The sequence below is a fragment of the Crocodylus porosus genome, unplaced genomic scaffold, assembly GCF_001723895.1.
Source record: "Crocodylus porosus isolate Cpor-Errol unplaced genomic scaffold, CroPor_comp1, whole genome shotgun sequence".
NCBI classification, from domain to species: domain Eukaryota; kingdom Metazoa; phylum Chordata; order Crocodylia; family Crocodylidae; genus Crocodylus; species Crocodylus porosus.
This window is the reverse complement of record NW_017728931.1, coordinates 134,605,198-134,621,774: the sequence shown is the minus strand read 5'-3', so window position 1 is coordinate 134,621,774 and position 16,577 is coordinate 134,605,198. Positions and strand designations below refer to the sequence as shown.

Here is a 16,577-nt window from a genome sequence, read left to right as displayed (position 1 = left end):
CATATCTGAAAAAGGACTTTTCATTGTCCTTGATGCTTGAAGCTAGTTGGAGTTCAGTTGCAGCCTTGGCTTTCCTTGTTTGCTCCCTGCAGGACCGGACCAGTGCAAAATAATCCTCCTTGGAAGTGAATCCCTCCAAGTGAATACTTATACCTGTTTATGCATAATTTCTGTCCCTAGCCCAAAAAGGTCCCTTCCAACCCCAATTTTCTATGATTTATACTTCATATGTAAATAATTTTTTCTAGCTATCTTAATATTATTCTCATTTTTTATTTAAGAAAATTTCAAAAACTTTACACCAGCTCCTTTCTGTAAACACACAGGTAAATGCCCATTATGTCCCTGAATTGGGCTGAATCTCTGCCAATTCAAATTAGGGACTGAAGCTTTGTACAGCCCTAGTCTTTATGCCCAATCAGTCTGAGGTTTCTACTATAATTCTGGAAACTTCTTCTTGCAGCACACAGCAAGTTCGCCAGAACTTCACACCTCAGATTAAATAAGTATGAAACCCAAAAGCAACAGCAACATACTTTAGAGTCATTGTCTGAGATCTTGCAAGAACTTGACTAGAAGTGAGATGCTTGCCAAAACAACCAATTTAGCTGTACTTAACTCCCCACAGAATCAACAGAACATTCAAGGAAAATCTTTTATTGTATTTACCATTAGCATTTTAACTACTCCGACATCACAGTAAAATGTCAAGCATAAACATCTGAACAGACATAAGAAACAAATAAAAAAAGTCAGGCCTCTACATACTTATGGGAATACCTCCCCTCTCTTAGATGCCATCGTGTTCCCTAAGGTCAGCTAAGAGCAACCTCCTGCAATGCAATCTGTGCACCCAGTTAGGTTGTTCTTGGTATTCCCTCCTTCTTTTGGTACGTCAGAGCCTGAGGTTGGACATCTACTAAAGGCCCTGTAGTAACAAACTAGATACACCATGAAAACCCTGAAATTGTTAATATTTGTTATATTATTATTATTATTTCTAAAACTGTAACATAACCCTGAGGTCAACGCAGTATAATTATATGGGAAGATGAAAAAGTCCATGTTAAGATTGCTCAAACCAAAAATACTGAAAGATACCAAGCACTGATATTCTGACAGTTTTTAATATATATTACAGAAAATAGAGTATTTCTCCCAGAAAGTATTTTTCTGAAAAGAACTTGCGTCAAATTTGGATATTAAAATCAAGAAGACAATTTGTTCAATTTTATTCTATTGCTTTTTAAAAGTAAATCTCAACACTACGTTGCTTAAACTGGAGCCTTCTCTGCTAATACTGCCAGTTCTCTTGTGGCAGGAGCACCACTGGCCAAACACAGCCAAAAGCACCAAAAATTAAAACTCTGGCTGTGGAGCTAGAATGTAAAAGCTTCCAACTCAGGCAACTCAGGTCTGATCCCTGAGCATAAATTTAACTTTACACCCATGCTACTGACGCCTGCATAAGAGTAGCGGCTAGTAATTAAAATAACAAACATCAGAAAGATAATACTGCATGTGGGAAATAGCTGTCAAATTTATCTCCTTTGCCAGACTGAAGTTTCTCATCAATTATATTTAGAAGAACATTTGAAGAGTAAAAACATTCCCAAGTAGTACTGCCACAATGAAGTTGAGTTTCCCTGCCAAATCTATCAATAGGATGGTTAGATCTCCATAGCATAGCTACATAGCTTTTAGACACATTACAAACAGTATTTATGCCATAATGTATTACACTAAAATATGGGTGAAACACCTAATTCTTCCATTGTTGGCATACTGCTTAAGAGACAGACCCCTCCTAGAAAAATTAGTTTTAAAGCATTTGTAGAATTGTGATACTCAAAATGTTTACTGGCTTGGATCTCAGCAGGAACTAAAAAAACCCACCCCCTGCATGCCTTTCCTAGCACAGCATATGCATCACTACTTTCAGTAAATACTAACATTACTTAGCACTGATTAAATACTACTGCAAACCCTACTGCTTGCTAGTCTGATCACTAAAAAACAGAACACCCATGAAACAACAATAAAAACATGCCACTTTACTAATTCACACTCTCACATTAGAAATCCTTGCTTACAAAGAACACCACTTTACACCACAACTCATGTCACTTAATGAAAGGGATAACTTATGAAATAAAGTATTACCAAGAGAAAGAGTATAACAATCTGCCTGTCAATGGGTGAAGTGTTCTTCAAGTCTTTGCTCACAGTTTCAGGGCCTCTTGCTTATAGCATAATGAATATTTTACAACAAATATACCAAAATGTAAATAAACTCTTCCCTAAATGGGACTGATTGAAAGCATAGTGGGTAAGGCACAGCATCATATAAAACTAAGCAGTGTGGCAAGTATGCACTCTGGAACTTGAAAAACAGGCATCACTGATAACTCTTCACATTGGAAAAAAAGTCTCATCTAGCTCATTGTGAAGGCCTAAAATTTATACATTTCCCTAAAACTTTAAGCAGAAGTATTTCAGTGGCATTTAGAAATAGCTGTTAATCTGCAAAGAACTGCAAACTCCAAGTAGATTTATGTTTCGTATCTTGAGTGGTAGTTTGCATTTAAAAAGAAAACGCCAGTGTATGTAAACAGCATGTGTTGAAAAAGCAATGTGTAAGAAAATTAATATACTGTTAAATAAATATTAGCAGAGGTTGCAATAAACTTCATGGAGGCAAATGATCAGAGCTTACAAAATGAAGTTGGCTATAAGTCCTGAGAAGACTATACCAATATGCAAAGTGTCCCTCTCCAAATTCAATGGGCTATTATTAGCTATTGTTCTTAGGAAAGTCTCCAATATGCTTAAAAGTTTGTAGAGATTAAGTGTAGTCTAGTTTTCAACTATAGTAAAAATCTCTCATCTATATATCACTGTCTGCCAAGAGAGGGAGAGGTAACACCGGAGGAACAAAGAAAACACTTTACCAGGAAGTCCCACTGAAGACAAGGTGGCAAGGATATTGTACTAGGACAGAGGGCTCAATGTTTTAGTCCCTCAGCCAGGTGAGTGGTGTGGGGCTGGTCTGTCATCCAAATGAGGCCTCGTGCTACCCCTGCCTGCCAGGATTGGGCCCAAGTCCCTGTGCACCAAATCTAGCATTCAGTGCCATAGGCGGGGGGGGGGGGGGCGGGGAACACGACTAACAGGGCTTGCCCCCCCACCAAACGCAGGGCAGCAGTAAGGCTGCAAGGCAGCCCAGCCACGGGCTTCTGGTGGCTGCAGCAGGGGTAGGGAGGGAGTGGGAGTGGGGCACCATGAGCAGCTTGTCCAGGGGGTGCCTGGCATTGGGAGAGGGTGGAGGCTCCTGCCACTGCATGCACCCCAGGAGGGCATGAGGGGCATGTACCCCTTGATCTACCCAGGGGGAGGCGGGCTGCCACTGCAGGCTGGGGTTAAGCCAGGCTCTTTCCGGTGGGGGTCTGGGTTGGGCTGTGCCCAGGACAGACAGTGGTGGCACTGGTAGAGGGGCTATGGGAGGGCTGCAATCATCTCCAAAATTTGCCATAGCCCCCCCGAGCCTCCCTCCAAGAGCTGCCACTGCTTGCCCTGAGCACAGCCCAGGCCAGACCCCTGCCAGAAAGAGCCCAGTTTAGCCCTGGCCCCAGCCCCAGCCCACAGCTGCAGCCCACCTTCCCCTGGGCAGATCCAGGGGCACATGTCCTGCATGCCCTCCCAGGGTGCACGCAGTAGCATGAGCTGCCACCCTCTTTCCACATGCTGGGTGCTCCCCAGACAAGTCACTCGCAGTTCCATCCCACGTCCCATGGGGGGGGGGGGAAGGGAGCTGAGTGCATGGGCATGCGCACACATGCTCAGCCCCCCCAAATAAATTTTTTTTTCTCCCTCCACCCTATGCTCAGTGCCACAGCCTGTGGGCCTCTCCATGAACCAATGGAGAGCCCTGTAGGCTGCATGACAATGCACCGGGGCCAGGTACCCTCTGTACCAGAGAACCTGGGCACTTGAATTGTAAGCTTATTTTAAATTAGAAGAAAGGTTCCTCATCTGCTTCTCTCATCTACCCAACCCCAAACTAGTCGCCCTGCAAAAAACACCCAGCAGCTTATCCAAAGCGCACACTTTAGACAGTGTTCTGCATGTAAGCAGTTTTCCCTATGCACATATCTAAGGCCCCATTTGTTTATCTTCACTGCAGAATTATATCTAGTTACCTACACTAAAGTTTGCTTGGCCTGAGTGAAAGTGGCTACACGCCAACCACCAGAGCTGTACAGGATGCTGCTACTTTGAGTTACAGTTTGTACCACGCATGCTGCTTGAAATCAGGATTTCTGCATGGGGAAAGAACCTCCAAGTTCAGGGTAACATTCAAATTACAACTTAGTTTGGCTTCACAATAAAGACTGAAGCATACAGCAAACAAACTAGATAATTTTAACAGAAAATGATTTCTCTCTTGTCAGTAAAAGGCTCCAGGTACATATTGTAACTCACTTCAGCAGAAGCCGCTCAGTTTTCTGTTTTCTCACTAGTATGAATGGTTATATGACACCTCATAAAAAGCCTAAATGTTTTCATAATATAAAGTTTTACTAGGTTGTCACAGCTATTTTCTCCTCTACTTTTACAAGACAGTGGGACTTCTACTTAAGGAAAGATTTTTTTTGCTTTAATTAACTTATTCAAGAAAGCCTAGAAAAGATTTCTTTTCTGGGTCTTCAGCATAATTTGTCACCAGCCTCAGGGCTTCAGTTTCTTTTGAATCAAATATAAGGGAACACATATGGCTTATTGGTTTAGATCACTGGATCAGTCCAAGACCCCACCTTTCACTGCGGCTACGTTTCAGTGCTTCAGAAGATCAAACCTACTCTATAAGCTTCTCCAGGCAACTGTGGAACTTACAAAAACATGGGGGGTAGTCTCTTTCAATACTGTACACTATTAGTTGATCTCTTTCCATTAGAAAGTTCAGTTAGGTCTGTATCATTTTACTCCATCCTACAACACTGTAGGCATTAGTCACAATTTAAGCATATACAATCAGTTTTTAAATGATGCCGACATGCTTGTCTAAACATCTTGCTGGACAGTGTATTATCAAAAATTATATTTCCTTGGGAAAAGATAGACAAGTGGTGCAGAGCTGGTCTGTGCTCCCTGTCCCAAACAACATAAAGACAGCATTATATGACAGAATAAGGAGCAACAGTCTCAAGTTGCAGCAAGGGAAGTTTAGGTTGGATATTAGGAAGAATTTTCTCACTAGGAAGGTGGTAAAGCACTGGAACAGGTTACCCAGAGAGGTGGTGGAATCTTCATCCCTGGAGGTTTTTAAGGCCTAACTAGACAAAACCTTGGCTGGGATGGTCTAGTTGGAGATGGTCCTGCTTTGAGCAGGGGGCTGGACTAGATGATCTCCAAGTCCCTTCCAACCCTAATTTTCTATGATTCTCTATCAAGCAACATTTTCTAGTCACAATTTTTTGTACCTCCTTGCTCTTAATGGACAAAATTAACAGTAATTTGGAATTAGTTTGAATTAACTTACTTTTGATATAACCAAATATCTCTCTCTCATTGCCAGATCGGTTCATTCCAGATTTTAGAATTTTTTTGGCATATGAACCCATTACTTGTCTCCAACTGTATCTGTTACCTTTTGGGGAAAAATCTCCACTGTTCTCTTTTGAGGTGAAAAATTACAGAACCTTCTGTATTTCCCCTGAAACATCAAAAGCGGATGTTTGACAATAAGCCTAAGTCTCTTTACTGCTGAAAGGGCAAACTAGAATACTGTTTTCATTCCAGTATCCGGTATGTATCCTCCATGTTGCAAATCCAATGAGGTATTTTGGACCCTATCCCTCCACTTTGCTTCTATTTATGACTTCTAATGCAGTGCTCTTGAACTTACAAGTTCAAATTCATGATACATTATAAGTTTTTTTATACTTCTTCCACTTTCCGTGGTGAAGAAAAGAACCAGTGTCTCTCTCTCTCTATTCTTTAACAACAATTTACAAACTGAACGAGGGCTTTTTGATCCTGACACACTGCCTCCCTGTCAATGGCAATATTACATAGTCACAGAGTTACAAATACGCTGACCAGCAAGGTATGTTAATAACTAGTAGTACACTAGAATACTACTAGTATACATAGAAAAAGGTTTGCTTTCAATGCATTGATCTTTATATAGTAGCTTGCTTAGGAGCAAAATTGACCATTTTAAATAACAGTTGTCCTACCTCCCACCAGTTTTAAAGATTAGATCTGCATTAGGCGCTCCCTTTGGATGTTGGTAACGAGGCCGCCGTTCACGATTAGTATTTGCTGGAGCTGGGCGCTGTGCCAGAGACTGTAACATTTCTGTAATTATATACAAAAAAAATTAAACAAAGTTTAAATTCTCATAAACAGAATTTAGACAGACCAAATATTATAGCTACATTTTTGTAATACTTGCGAATCAAACTTTTTTTTTTTGTACACACAACTGCTTTACTGTTTTGTATACTGAGGACAAAATATTCCTCAACCCACCCTACTAATGATCATAACAGAACAAAAACAAACCATTTTTAGAACTGCATAGGCAGCTCTGATATGCACAAACAACGTTGTGACATGTTGTCCTAAATTTGCAGATGCTGGGTGGTCAGAGAAGCAGTTGCCAGGACAGTTCATCATCTGCACTTAAGAGGGTTAAGACCTTTTCTGTCAGATGCTATAACCCACCAAGCCTGTGTCACTTTGTGCTAAGATTATGGCAGTGCTATGAATAAGGTGACCTTATTTTTAAGGCAGTTTGGGACACCCTCCACCCCTGACCTCCAGCTGCTGCTCAGGAGGGTGCCAAAAAATAATTTTGCCAAGGGCACCACACACACATGACCAGCCCACAATCACAACAGTACTCTCCCCCACCCTGCCCCAGGTAGGAGGAACAGTGCCCAGCCCAGCTTGCCCCCCACCTCCAGCCACTGCTCAGGAGGAGCCCAGCCAGGCAGTGCAGGCAGAATGGTGCCAATTCAGGACTTTGTTTCCATTTTCACCAGCTGGACAGGGCACTAGAACTGCCTACGAAATCCAGGACTGTCCTGGCCAAACAGGGATGTATGTTCACCCTAGTTATGAAGGACCACACCTTACAAATATTTAAAAGTGGGAACAAGTGAGGAATGCAACTTCCACTTAATCAGTCACCTAAACATCTTTGTATGGGAAGGGAAAATATTTATCTAATATGATGGGAACTGGATGCTTCCTCCAAAGTTAACTGCTATTTGATAATCAGTATTTTTATAAAATACACCATGGTAAAAACATATACTTCACAGACCAGAAGGGTGGGGATATAGTAACATGTTTAGCTGAAAATGTTTAGTTCTGACAGGCCATCTGTGCAAGGATATACACTGCTCAACAAAACAGAAACAGATGGAATAAACAAAGGGGAAAAGTGGAATAAGCTGTTAAAAAGATTACTCTTCAGCGTCTGCTGTCGGGGTCGCTAATCTCCAGTAATCTCATTGTCCAACATCTGCTAAAAGTATAATGTATTCTTCTTGTTAAATTCTGTACTGTTTATAAGAGTCAGTTATTAAGATTTCATCTGTTTAGACAAGTGAGCGGTTTCAATGGATGTCTGACTACACTTATTCACTCTGAAATTACAGGTTTAAATGTTCTAGTGAAATTACATTAAGGTATCTGATTTTTTTGGGGGGGGGGGATCTGATTGGCACTTGTTATTGAACAACTGGATCCATGGCCCATCTCTCTCACAGCACAATTATGGCCATGGGAGGGATCCCTGCAGGAAGGGAATAGCCGTGATCCAGGCAGGAGCTAGAAAGAGGTTATGAAAGGCAGGCAGGCAGCGGTAGGAACTGGACCATGTGCCTGCCCCTTTCTCTTGGGCTTGATGGCAGAAGGATACAAATTCTGTAGAGCAATATCAGCACTGAAATCAGGGAAAATAATGGGAAGCAGAAAATGGCAATTTGAAATGAAGGGTGGGAAGTAATTAAAAACTGTAAGCATGCGACACCAGCTATTTTGAGAATATTATAATAGCAATGTTTTTAGATGAGAATTATACAACTACAGATGTGTAAATGCAGAAATTCTAATTTAAATTTAAAACTTCATCCACTTTCTAAATACCATTTTGACTTTTTAAAGTGGAAGTAGTCTACTGGGTTTTATTACTTATACGAGGTGCTTTAAGACATTCCTTCTCTAACTCACATTCACAGATGTGGTAAGCTAGCCCATACCACTTAAAACAAATGTATATACAGACTGTAAAATGTTACTGATATGTTGTTTACATAAAACTTGAAAAATGTCTTCACCCTTTTTAAAATTCCCCTGGAAGCTTGAAATTGAAACCTGCCACTTCTCCTTGGTATATGCAGAAACTCTAGTTTATTACTGAGGGTTAACCCATCAAGAAAAGCAGGCCACTGCATTAAGAAATTTATACAAACATGAGAGAAAAAAAAAAAAAAAGAAAAAAAATTCACACTTTTGCAGACAACATATACAGATTAAGGGCCTAATAAAATAGAACACCACGTCCCTATTTGCCCTAGCAGTGCTAGAAAAAAAATGGATACAACCAGATTTTTGCTGTAATAAATCCCTATTTTAAAGGTTATTTCTTTTTTAAATACTGTAGCTACTTGATTCCAAGGTAAGGTGTCCCCATTCATCATGGGGACAATGAAGACTCATCTTAGAATCGAGTCCCCTATGCTATTCTCTGGCTTTGGGCTAATTCCCTCACTGGTGCTTGGATCCCTTTGGTGCCAGGAAGCAGTAGGGGAATCAGCCTGGAGCCAGAGAGCAGTAGGACCCAGTGTGAATTGCCTCGCAGCGCTCAGGCAGCATGCTGGGTCCTGCTGCTCTCTGGCTCCCTGCTGAACCAAGGAGCAGCAAGGGAATCAGTGCTGTTGCTCTTTGGCTCCAGACAGATTCCCCTATCACTCCATGTCTGTGTTGAATCCTGCAGTGCTCTTTGGCTTCCTTCTGAGCAAGGGAACAATGAACCCAGTGCAGAACCACCCCAGGACACAACATGTGGCAGTGGTGGGGGAGCTGCAGATGACGGGGGTGCAGATAGGGCCAGGGGCAGGCAGGAGGGAGGCAGATATCAGGATGGAGGCACAGGAGAGGAGGGGAGGCAAAGTACTATGGGGGCAAAGCTTTGGGGTCAGGCTGCTTCTCCCCCCACCGCTTGCTTCCCCTCAGCTGCCCACCCTGTCACAACGATGGGGGAGAGGGAAAAATGAATTTAAAACAATCCTCCAATAATTAAATTCTTTACATAAAATAATTTCATTTATAGTATCTAATTTTTCGGGGAGGTCTTAACTTCAAAGTCATCTTGGATTTGAGTAAATACGATATGTCGAATAAAAAAAAAAATGCAAAAAACTCTAGAACTCTTGGTTCAGGGATGATGCCTGTTACTAGAACAACTAAGAAATCACAAAAAAATATTTTTCTGCAAGCTTTTGGGCATATGTGTCCTTCCTCAGGCTCAGGGAAAACTAAAGATGGTAAAAAGTAGCCAATTCAGTAGCCAATTTCCTTCCTCTATGACAAAATTAAAAGTAGCAATTTTCTGCACAGTGTAAGGCACAGTTCTTACCCACTCACAAACTAAAACAACCACTATTAATTATGATTCTGGGAGGGGAGGGAGGAAAAGTAAACCAAATCATACAAAACCCCTTAAAAATGGGAATTGTATTTAGTGAAAAAACAGCATCTCAATTTAGAATGTGTTACATCACATCACAACACCCACTCAGGCTCCTAATTTGGAATGCCCCTCTCATAATCAGCCTGCATTACTAGGCTTTGTAACACAGAGGTATTTAGAAAAAAAAAAAAAAAAGGAGATTCTTAACAGTTTGACATTAAAAAATATAATCCATTCCAAGAAGCTCACTCAACTTGGCTCTCATGTAACCTAAATTAGGTTTTGTATTTTGTAGCTTTGGATTATTAACATTGTTCTGAATATAAAACTTCCTATTTAATGAACTAGAGGTTTCATTATTTATTGAACAACAAATTAAGCCACATTTCCTGGTTATTTGCTCTTTTGTTATTACGAAATCACTTCCATCAACAACAGAGGAAGAATTGTAGAGACATTAAATGGAAAACCTGACTTAAGAACTAAACGCCATCAGCTTTATTAGATTTCACTCTGGTTATCATCAGATTATACCAAAGAAAGTCAAGTCTGACGCAACATATTAACCACTTGTTTTAAGCTTGCTTTTTGGGCCTCATCCTGATCATTTCCAAATTGCTTGAATTAAAACCTATGTAATTAAGATAAAACATGTATCCTGTAAGTACTTTTCACATTGTCCTTTAAAATGATGAGCTGCAAGAGAATGAAATTTCCAGCTACTTCAGTAATGTCAATATGAACTGATCTCCACCACTAATGCATTAATGGTGTAACTTTGGTATGTGACTATTTTAATATTTAAAACCAGACTTTCACTAAAGTTGCACAAACAAAATCAACTGCTTTTGCACCTGACTGGTTTCTGTTCTTAATGTATATTGTGTATATTCTGTTCTTAATGTATATTGTGACACTGAGGTCATCGCTGAACTTCAGAATAGCGGCATGCTACACATCAGGATGCCTGGTTAACTGCAAGTTTTAAAGAAATGTTTTCCTTAATTTTTAACAATTTTGTATCTCAAATGTTATGACAAGCTGCAGTGCAACAATTAAAAAGTCTTCATGTTTATCTATTTCACATGTGCCATTTCAGGCTCTGCCAGGTGTTAGAGACAACCAGCATGGTTCACTGCAGATGCACTCACTCAGAGCGGACCTAACTGCAACAGGGAAAAATGCTACAGCATTGTCTTGTAGCCTGGCTTTTGGGTACAAATATGGCAGATGCCCTCTTTGTCCCAAACTACAACAGGGTAACTTTCATAGTTTATTTTCAAGTCAGCTTTAAGGCTCTCTTTCAAATAATTCTGCACACACTAGATTTTGACATTTAGTAAAAGGCTAGGATGAGTGCAGTGGCAGCTTTCAATAAGCATATTCCAAATGAAATTTCAAGAACTGGAACGGCTAATTATCACTCTTAACAATTTTTACAGACCAATACCCAATTCTACTGAAATGTAATTTTCATACCCTGATAGTCCTCTTGCTCTTGTCGCTCATTGATATCCAAGGTGAGCTTTTTCATTCTCATTCTCTCCTCTTGCTCAGCTTGTTGTTGGTTCCAATGGTTTGCAGCAAGTTGGGAAGACATCGGCACATTTAAAATCTTAAACTAAAAGAGAGCATAAATCTCGAGTCACATGCTGCATTTCAGTTCAAAGGGAACAAAATATAGAGTTAGTTATATAACAAAAAGTATCCTAAAGGGGTTTTTTTTTTTTAATTACTATTTCAAGACACTACAAGGTTTTGATGGGGAAGTGTATTATGTTTTTTATTTACATTTATGCAAAAAACCCCAAACATTATAAACCACAAAATGTCCCAATTTTAAAATGCATCAAATACAATAAGAATTCAAGAATAAAAAAGGTAGAAACATCGAAAGCATAATTAAAGCACAACTTGAAGGGCAAACAAAGGCATCTTTGAGCTTTCTCCCCATAGAGACTATGCTTTATTTCTTAGTACAAATGTCAGTGCTACGAAAATACATAAAATTGAAACTTTGCAAAGGTGGTTTGCAATAGGCTGATAAAGGCTTGCCCATGTAGGTACTTGTTGAAAATACACATAACTTAAGCTAGATTCAATACGGCTGGCCAGGAGGTAAAAGCTGCACCTCTTGGGCTAGGGACTGAAATTATACATAAATGGGAATAAGTGATTGGAAAGGGTTCAAATCTGTAACACAACAGAGGTTCAGTGCACACAAACTGTGTTCAAAAGAGCCAAAACTGGCTTAAGATAAACCTGGATGGATGTAGTATCAGATTTGACTGATTCAGGTTAAACCGGTTTACTGAACTTCTGTCCCAGATCCCCTCCAAATTCCAGTTAACTCACAGTCCCCCAAGCATCCCAGGATGCTCTGCACCTCCCCCACAACCCCTCACCCCATGCAAGATAGCCAGGCTAGCCTTGGCCCAAGTTATCTGCTCCAGCCAAGCAGAGAAGCATGCTCTTGTGACCCCGGCCTCTGGCCTGAGCTGCATTTCCGGAATCAAAAGTGAACGTCTCTTCATTTGCTTATCAGTTCAGTCTACACAGCTTAGATTAACCTGCAACGATGGAATCAATTCAGCCTTGGGCTTTTTGACTATCTGTACTTAACCTTGTTGACATGTAGCTCAAACAAAATATGTAGCTGGAGGACTAATTAGTCTCTGGCATGAAAACAAATCAGATGATATAGTAACTCCAGTAGCGGGACTTTACTAGCAGTATTTACACTTTAGACGATCAAAAAAAAAAATTGCAAGTATTTTAGCAAATCGTGGTTTTCATTATTCAGATTCAATAGTAGACAGTAGTAACAGATCGGGTAAAGAATTTCCGTGCCAGTGCGATCTTTGTCTGTAATGACAAGTGGCACCTGCCTAATGCAGTGCTTCTCAACCAGGATGCCATGGCACCCTGGGGTGCCCCGAGATCCTTTCAAGGGTTCCACAGCAACAGGGCAGAAATATTATGAATAAGATAAATCCAGAGATTTTAAATAGAAATCTATAAGGCTATCTACATGAGACAGCTAATGGACGTTAGCCTAAATTAATGCACGCTACAGTCGCACGTCTACATATACACACACTTAATGCACATTAAAAATGGCAAAATTAGGCTAATTGCACTTAAATTAGGTACCTGCAAATGCAGGTAGTAAAATTTCATCACTATTAGTTAAAGCACATTAATGCACATGTAGATACAACCCGGCACTAACTTTCGTGCCATGTCTGCCTAGCCACCAGGGCCACACAGCAGGGCTGCAGGAACTTGGCACTAACTTTAGTGCCAAGCCCCTGCAGATTTAGACACCTACCAAAAATTGCTTAAACGTGCATTAACTTAATGCGCCTTGAATTTAGTTGTGCTTAAATGCACGTGTAGACACGCCCACAGTGTCCAAAACAGTCTGACCTGTTGTGGTATTTCTGAGTTCTCTGCAACAGAAAAATTGCTCCATTATTTTCTGTGGTCAAAAATAAATGAAAGCTAAGAACTGACATTTTCCAAGGGTTGCCTTTAGTCTTTTGAGGGGTGTCTAAAAAGGTTGAAAACAACTAACCCAATAACCATTAGGTTTGGAAGATGGCGACTTAAAATCAGTTTGACAGAACTGAACAACTGCCCTAGACATAAATCAAGGAAAAAGTTTATTTTTAAATGTTATAAGCAGTTATATATTTACTATAATTATTATTACTTATGGCAAAAAGACAAAAAAAACCCCACACAACTTATACTATACTTATATAGCAAATTATTTATGAAAAGACTTTATCATTTCAAAATTTTATACTCATTTTGCTCACAAGTTTGAAATTCACTAAGCCAAGTACTGTATGAAGGACCAATTATTTTCTTTTCACCTCCGCCCCTCCTTTTCTGCTTATTTTTCTTTAAAACTGAGTACTGAAGTCTGTTTTTTCTGAACAAATTTGTGAACAAAGAAATCTTTCACTGACACAAGCGCCACATTCTATGAAGGCAATAAATTTTTACATTTCTAGAAACACCATAAAGAGTTTTTCCAGGAAGAGCCTACTCCCAAAAGCAAATATTGAAAAAAGCTTCAGAACAAGATCCACTTTCTTTTTCAAACCACAAGATGCCAGCAATATTTTCCCTCATGCACAGTATGATGCTTCTAAAAAACCTTAATATTTTTACAAAATTCCCAGCTAAATTATCCTGAAACAGCGGAAACCAGTTCGTATCGAAGTCTCCCCAAATCTTTTTTTGGCTCGTTAGAAATGACAGTTAGAAAAAAGTTAACAAAAAAAAGGCTCTCTGTAAAATCTATGTTTAAGTTAACTAATTACCAATGTAAACCCTATGCTCAAAGTTAACTAATTACTAAATCCAGCTACGTACGCACATACACATACCAGTAAGTCTCACTCTCTGTTCATTCAAAAAGTAAATCGAAGTCAAAACATTCACATAAAAAACAGTTATCAATCCAGGAATTCAACCCGGGATCACAGAACTTGGTATAAAACCCTGTTGCCAATTAATGCAGCAGAACTTGATTTATCCCTTTTCATACCCCTGAACAAATACTATGAGGTAGGCACCTGGAGTGAAATGTTTGTTTACCCAAAGAAGGAACAATTATGAGCCCTGGTACAAATGCACAGACAGAAGAGCAAAGTTTATATATAAACATTTTCTGTTTTAGCTGCACTGCAAAAGAATATATTGCTACTAATCCAAACAATGCAACTAGTCAACAAAAACCACTGTGCAGCTGAACAAGAGGGACAATCCGATACAGCAGAGATTTTACTTGCTTATTCATTTCTAAGATTTATATGCCACCCTCCCCAGAAAACCAAAAAGATGAACTAGAAAAAGACTAAATATCAAAATATTAATAAAGAACAATCTGAACACAAAATGGTGGCCTTTTTTGACTTCCATCCAAATTGCAAGCTCAAATCTCAGCCTTCTCAGTAACACCACCTTGTAGAGGATTATCATCAGTCACCTCGAAGTCAACATGGAGCTGGTGATCTTCCCCCATCGCCTCTCAAACACCGTCAAAGGTCAACAGCCTCCCTGTTGTCATGCTCCAGCTGGGCTCTGCCAGCTTTGCCCAGCAACAGGTGCCGTCAGCACTCTCCACACAATCCGGAAAGCCCCTAATTGAATTGCTGCATGGCCCTGGCCACGTGCTTGGGAAACCCTGTGGAAAATCCCCGCGAACATCTTAGCAAGGAAATGTGACCAATCGGGGCTTGAAATTATGTTTGTCATCTGGCCTATAAAAGCCAGGGGTTGAGCTTCCGTCCAGGGAGAAGCCTGAAAAAACCAGAGCGTTCACTGCTCAGTGGGTACGCCTGGCCAGCTTCCCACGGTTTCTCCTGCCTCCGATTCTTCGGCAATCACTTGTGCACTCGACCATCAACCGCTCGTTCATAGTTGTCTTCGGTTTCGAGTTCAGCGCTCAGTTTTTCCGATTGTGCATCCCTCACCTGAACCGGGAAAGATCCAAGTGTAACCGCCTACGCAGCCACATCCACACCGGTGGTGCGTTAAGTAAGAAATCAAATAAAGTTTTTTCTGGAACCATTACGAGTCTACCTCTCCCCCTCGCAACTTAACATCAGGGGATAGAACGCACCGGGGCTACAGCCACAGCCTGGCTCGCGCCCCGCACAAGTGTCAGTCAAGTCTACAACTTGGATGTCACCTTAGACTTGAACTTCTAATGGTCCTGATCATCTAAACCAGGGGTAGGTAAAATATGGCCTGCGGGCCAGATCTGGCCAAACAAGCTATTCCAACCAGCCTGCTGTAGGTCTCTTGGCCCTGTTCAAAACAGGCAGGGGGGGCAGCCCAAGCTGTGGCACATGTGGCCAAACTCACCACCTCTAGGCTTGGAGATGCTGCCTGGTGCAGCCTCCTTTATCCGCATATGGGTCTTGGGCTTGCCAGAATCGCAAGGCTGTGCAGCAGGCAGGCTGGACTCCGCTTCCCAGCAGCCCCCACTACTGCTGCCCAGGAGCAAAAGCGTGCTCTGCCACTAGGCCCCAGCCCTGCAGCTCAGGCACCCTGCCCCATCCACCCCACACACTCAGTGCTGTGGGCACCAGATGGAGCAAGCAGGTGGGGGCTCCATTGAGACCAGCCTAGGACTCCCATGAATGGGCCCATTTGGCTAGGCCGATTGGATGGGGCTGCAGGCAGGTGAGAAGCAGGATAGGCAGGTGGGACCAGGATTGCAGGACAGTGACAGTGTGGGACTGGGGCAGAGCCACGATCTGCTCCCCGCACGTCCCTGCAACGGGTGCTGGTTAAACTTCTCCCCCGCTGCCCTCAAGAGCTCAGCAAAACTCCTTGAGCAGTCCCCCAGCCTAAATAACTGCCCACCCTGATCTAACCTATGCCCAAGTCTTGCGGATCCTTTCTTCTTTCAACATCTAAAATACAACACTTTATGCTCATCCAAAAGAGCTTGAAACTCTCGTCCAGGCTCCCATCATCTTTTATCTTGATTTTTACCTTGACTACTTCAACAATGGTAGGGCAACAGTTATACAGTCACTGCCTATTTTGCTACCCTATACCGTCGCACGCTTTTACTCTCCCCTTGGGCTCCCGTACTTGTCTGTATTCTCCATCATCTCTGGCCTGTGGGGTAGGGATCATCTTTGTTCTGTGTTTGCACATTGTCTAGCAGTAAAACAGTTCCTGACTAAAGCACCTACGTGCTACAGAAATGCAAATAAAACACCACAATCTATCACATCCCAAGCCATGCAGAAATAAAAATGCACTTGACCAGAAGTCATAATCTACTGGACTACTGACAAATTTGAAGGAGTTTCTATTTTGTACTGGTTAACATGCTTAT

The 16,577-nt window shown here is 41.2% G+C and overlaps 1 protein-coding gene across 2 annotated transcripts in view; it reads right to left on the bottom strand.

Annotated features, from left to right (window-relative positions):
* Positions 1 to 6,235: 6,235 nt before the first annotated feature.
* Positions 6,236 to 16,577, bottom strand: part of UPF2 (UPF2 regulator of nonsense transcripts homolog (yeast)) — a 95,063-nt gene continuing 84,721 nt past the window's right edge. For both annotated transcript variants that reach the window (XM_019543708.1, XM_019543707.1), the window contains exons 20-21: positions 11,186 to 11,327; positions 6,236 to 6,360 (exon numbers count right to left, since the gene is read on the bottom strand). In XM_019543708.1, the coding sequence (XP_019399253.1) occupies positions 6,236 to 6,360; positions 11,186 to 11,327 (267 nt within the window). The remainder of the gene's footprint in view (positions 6,361 to 11,185; positions 11,328 to 16,577) is intronic.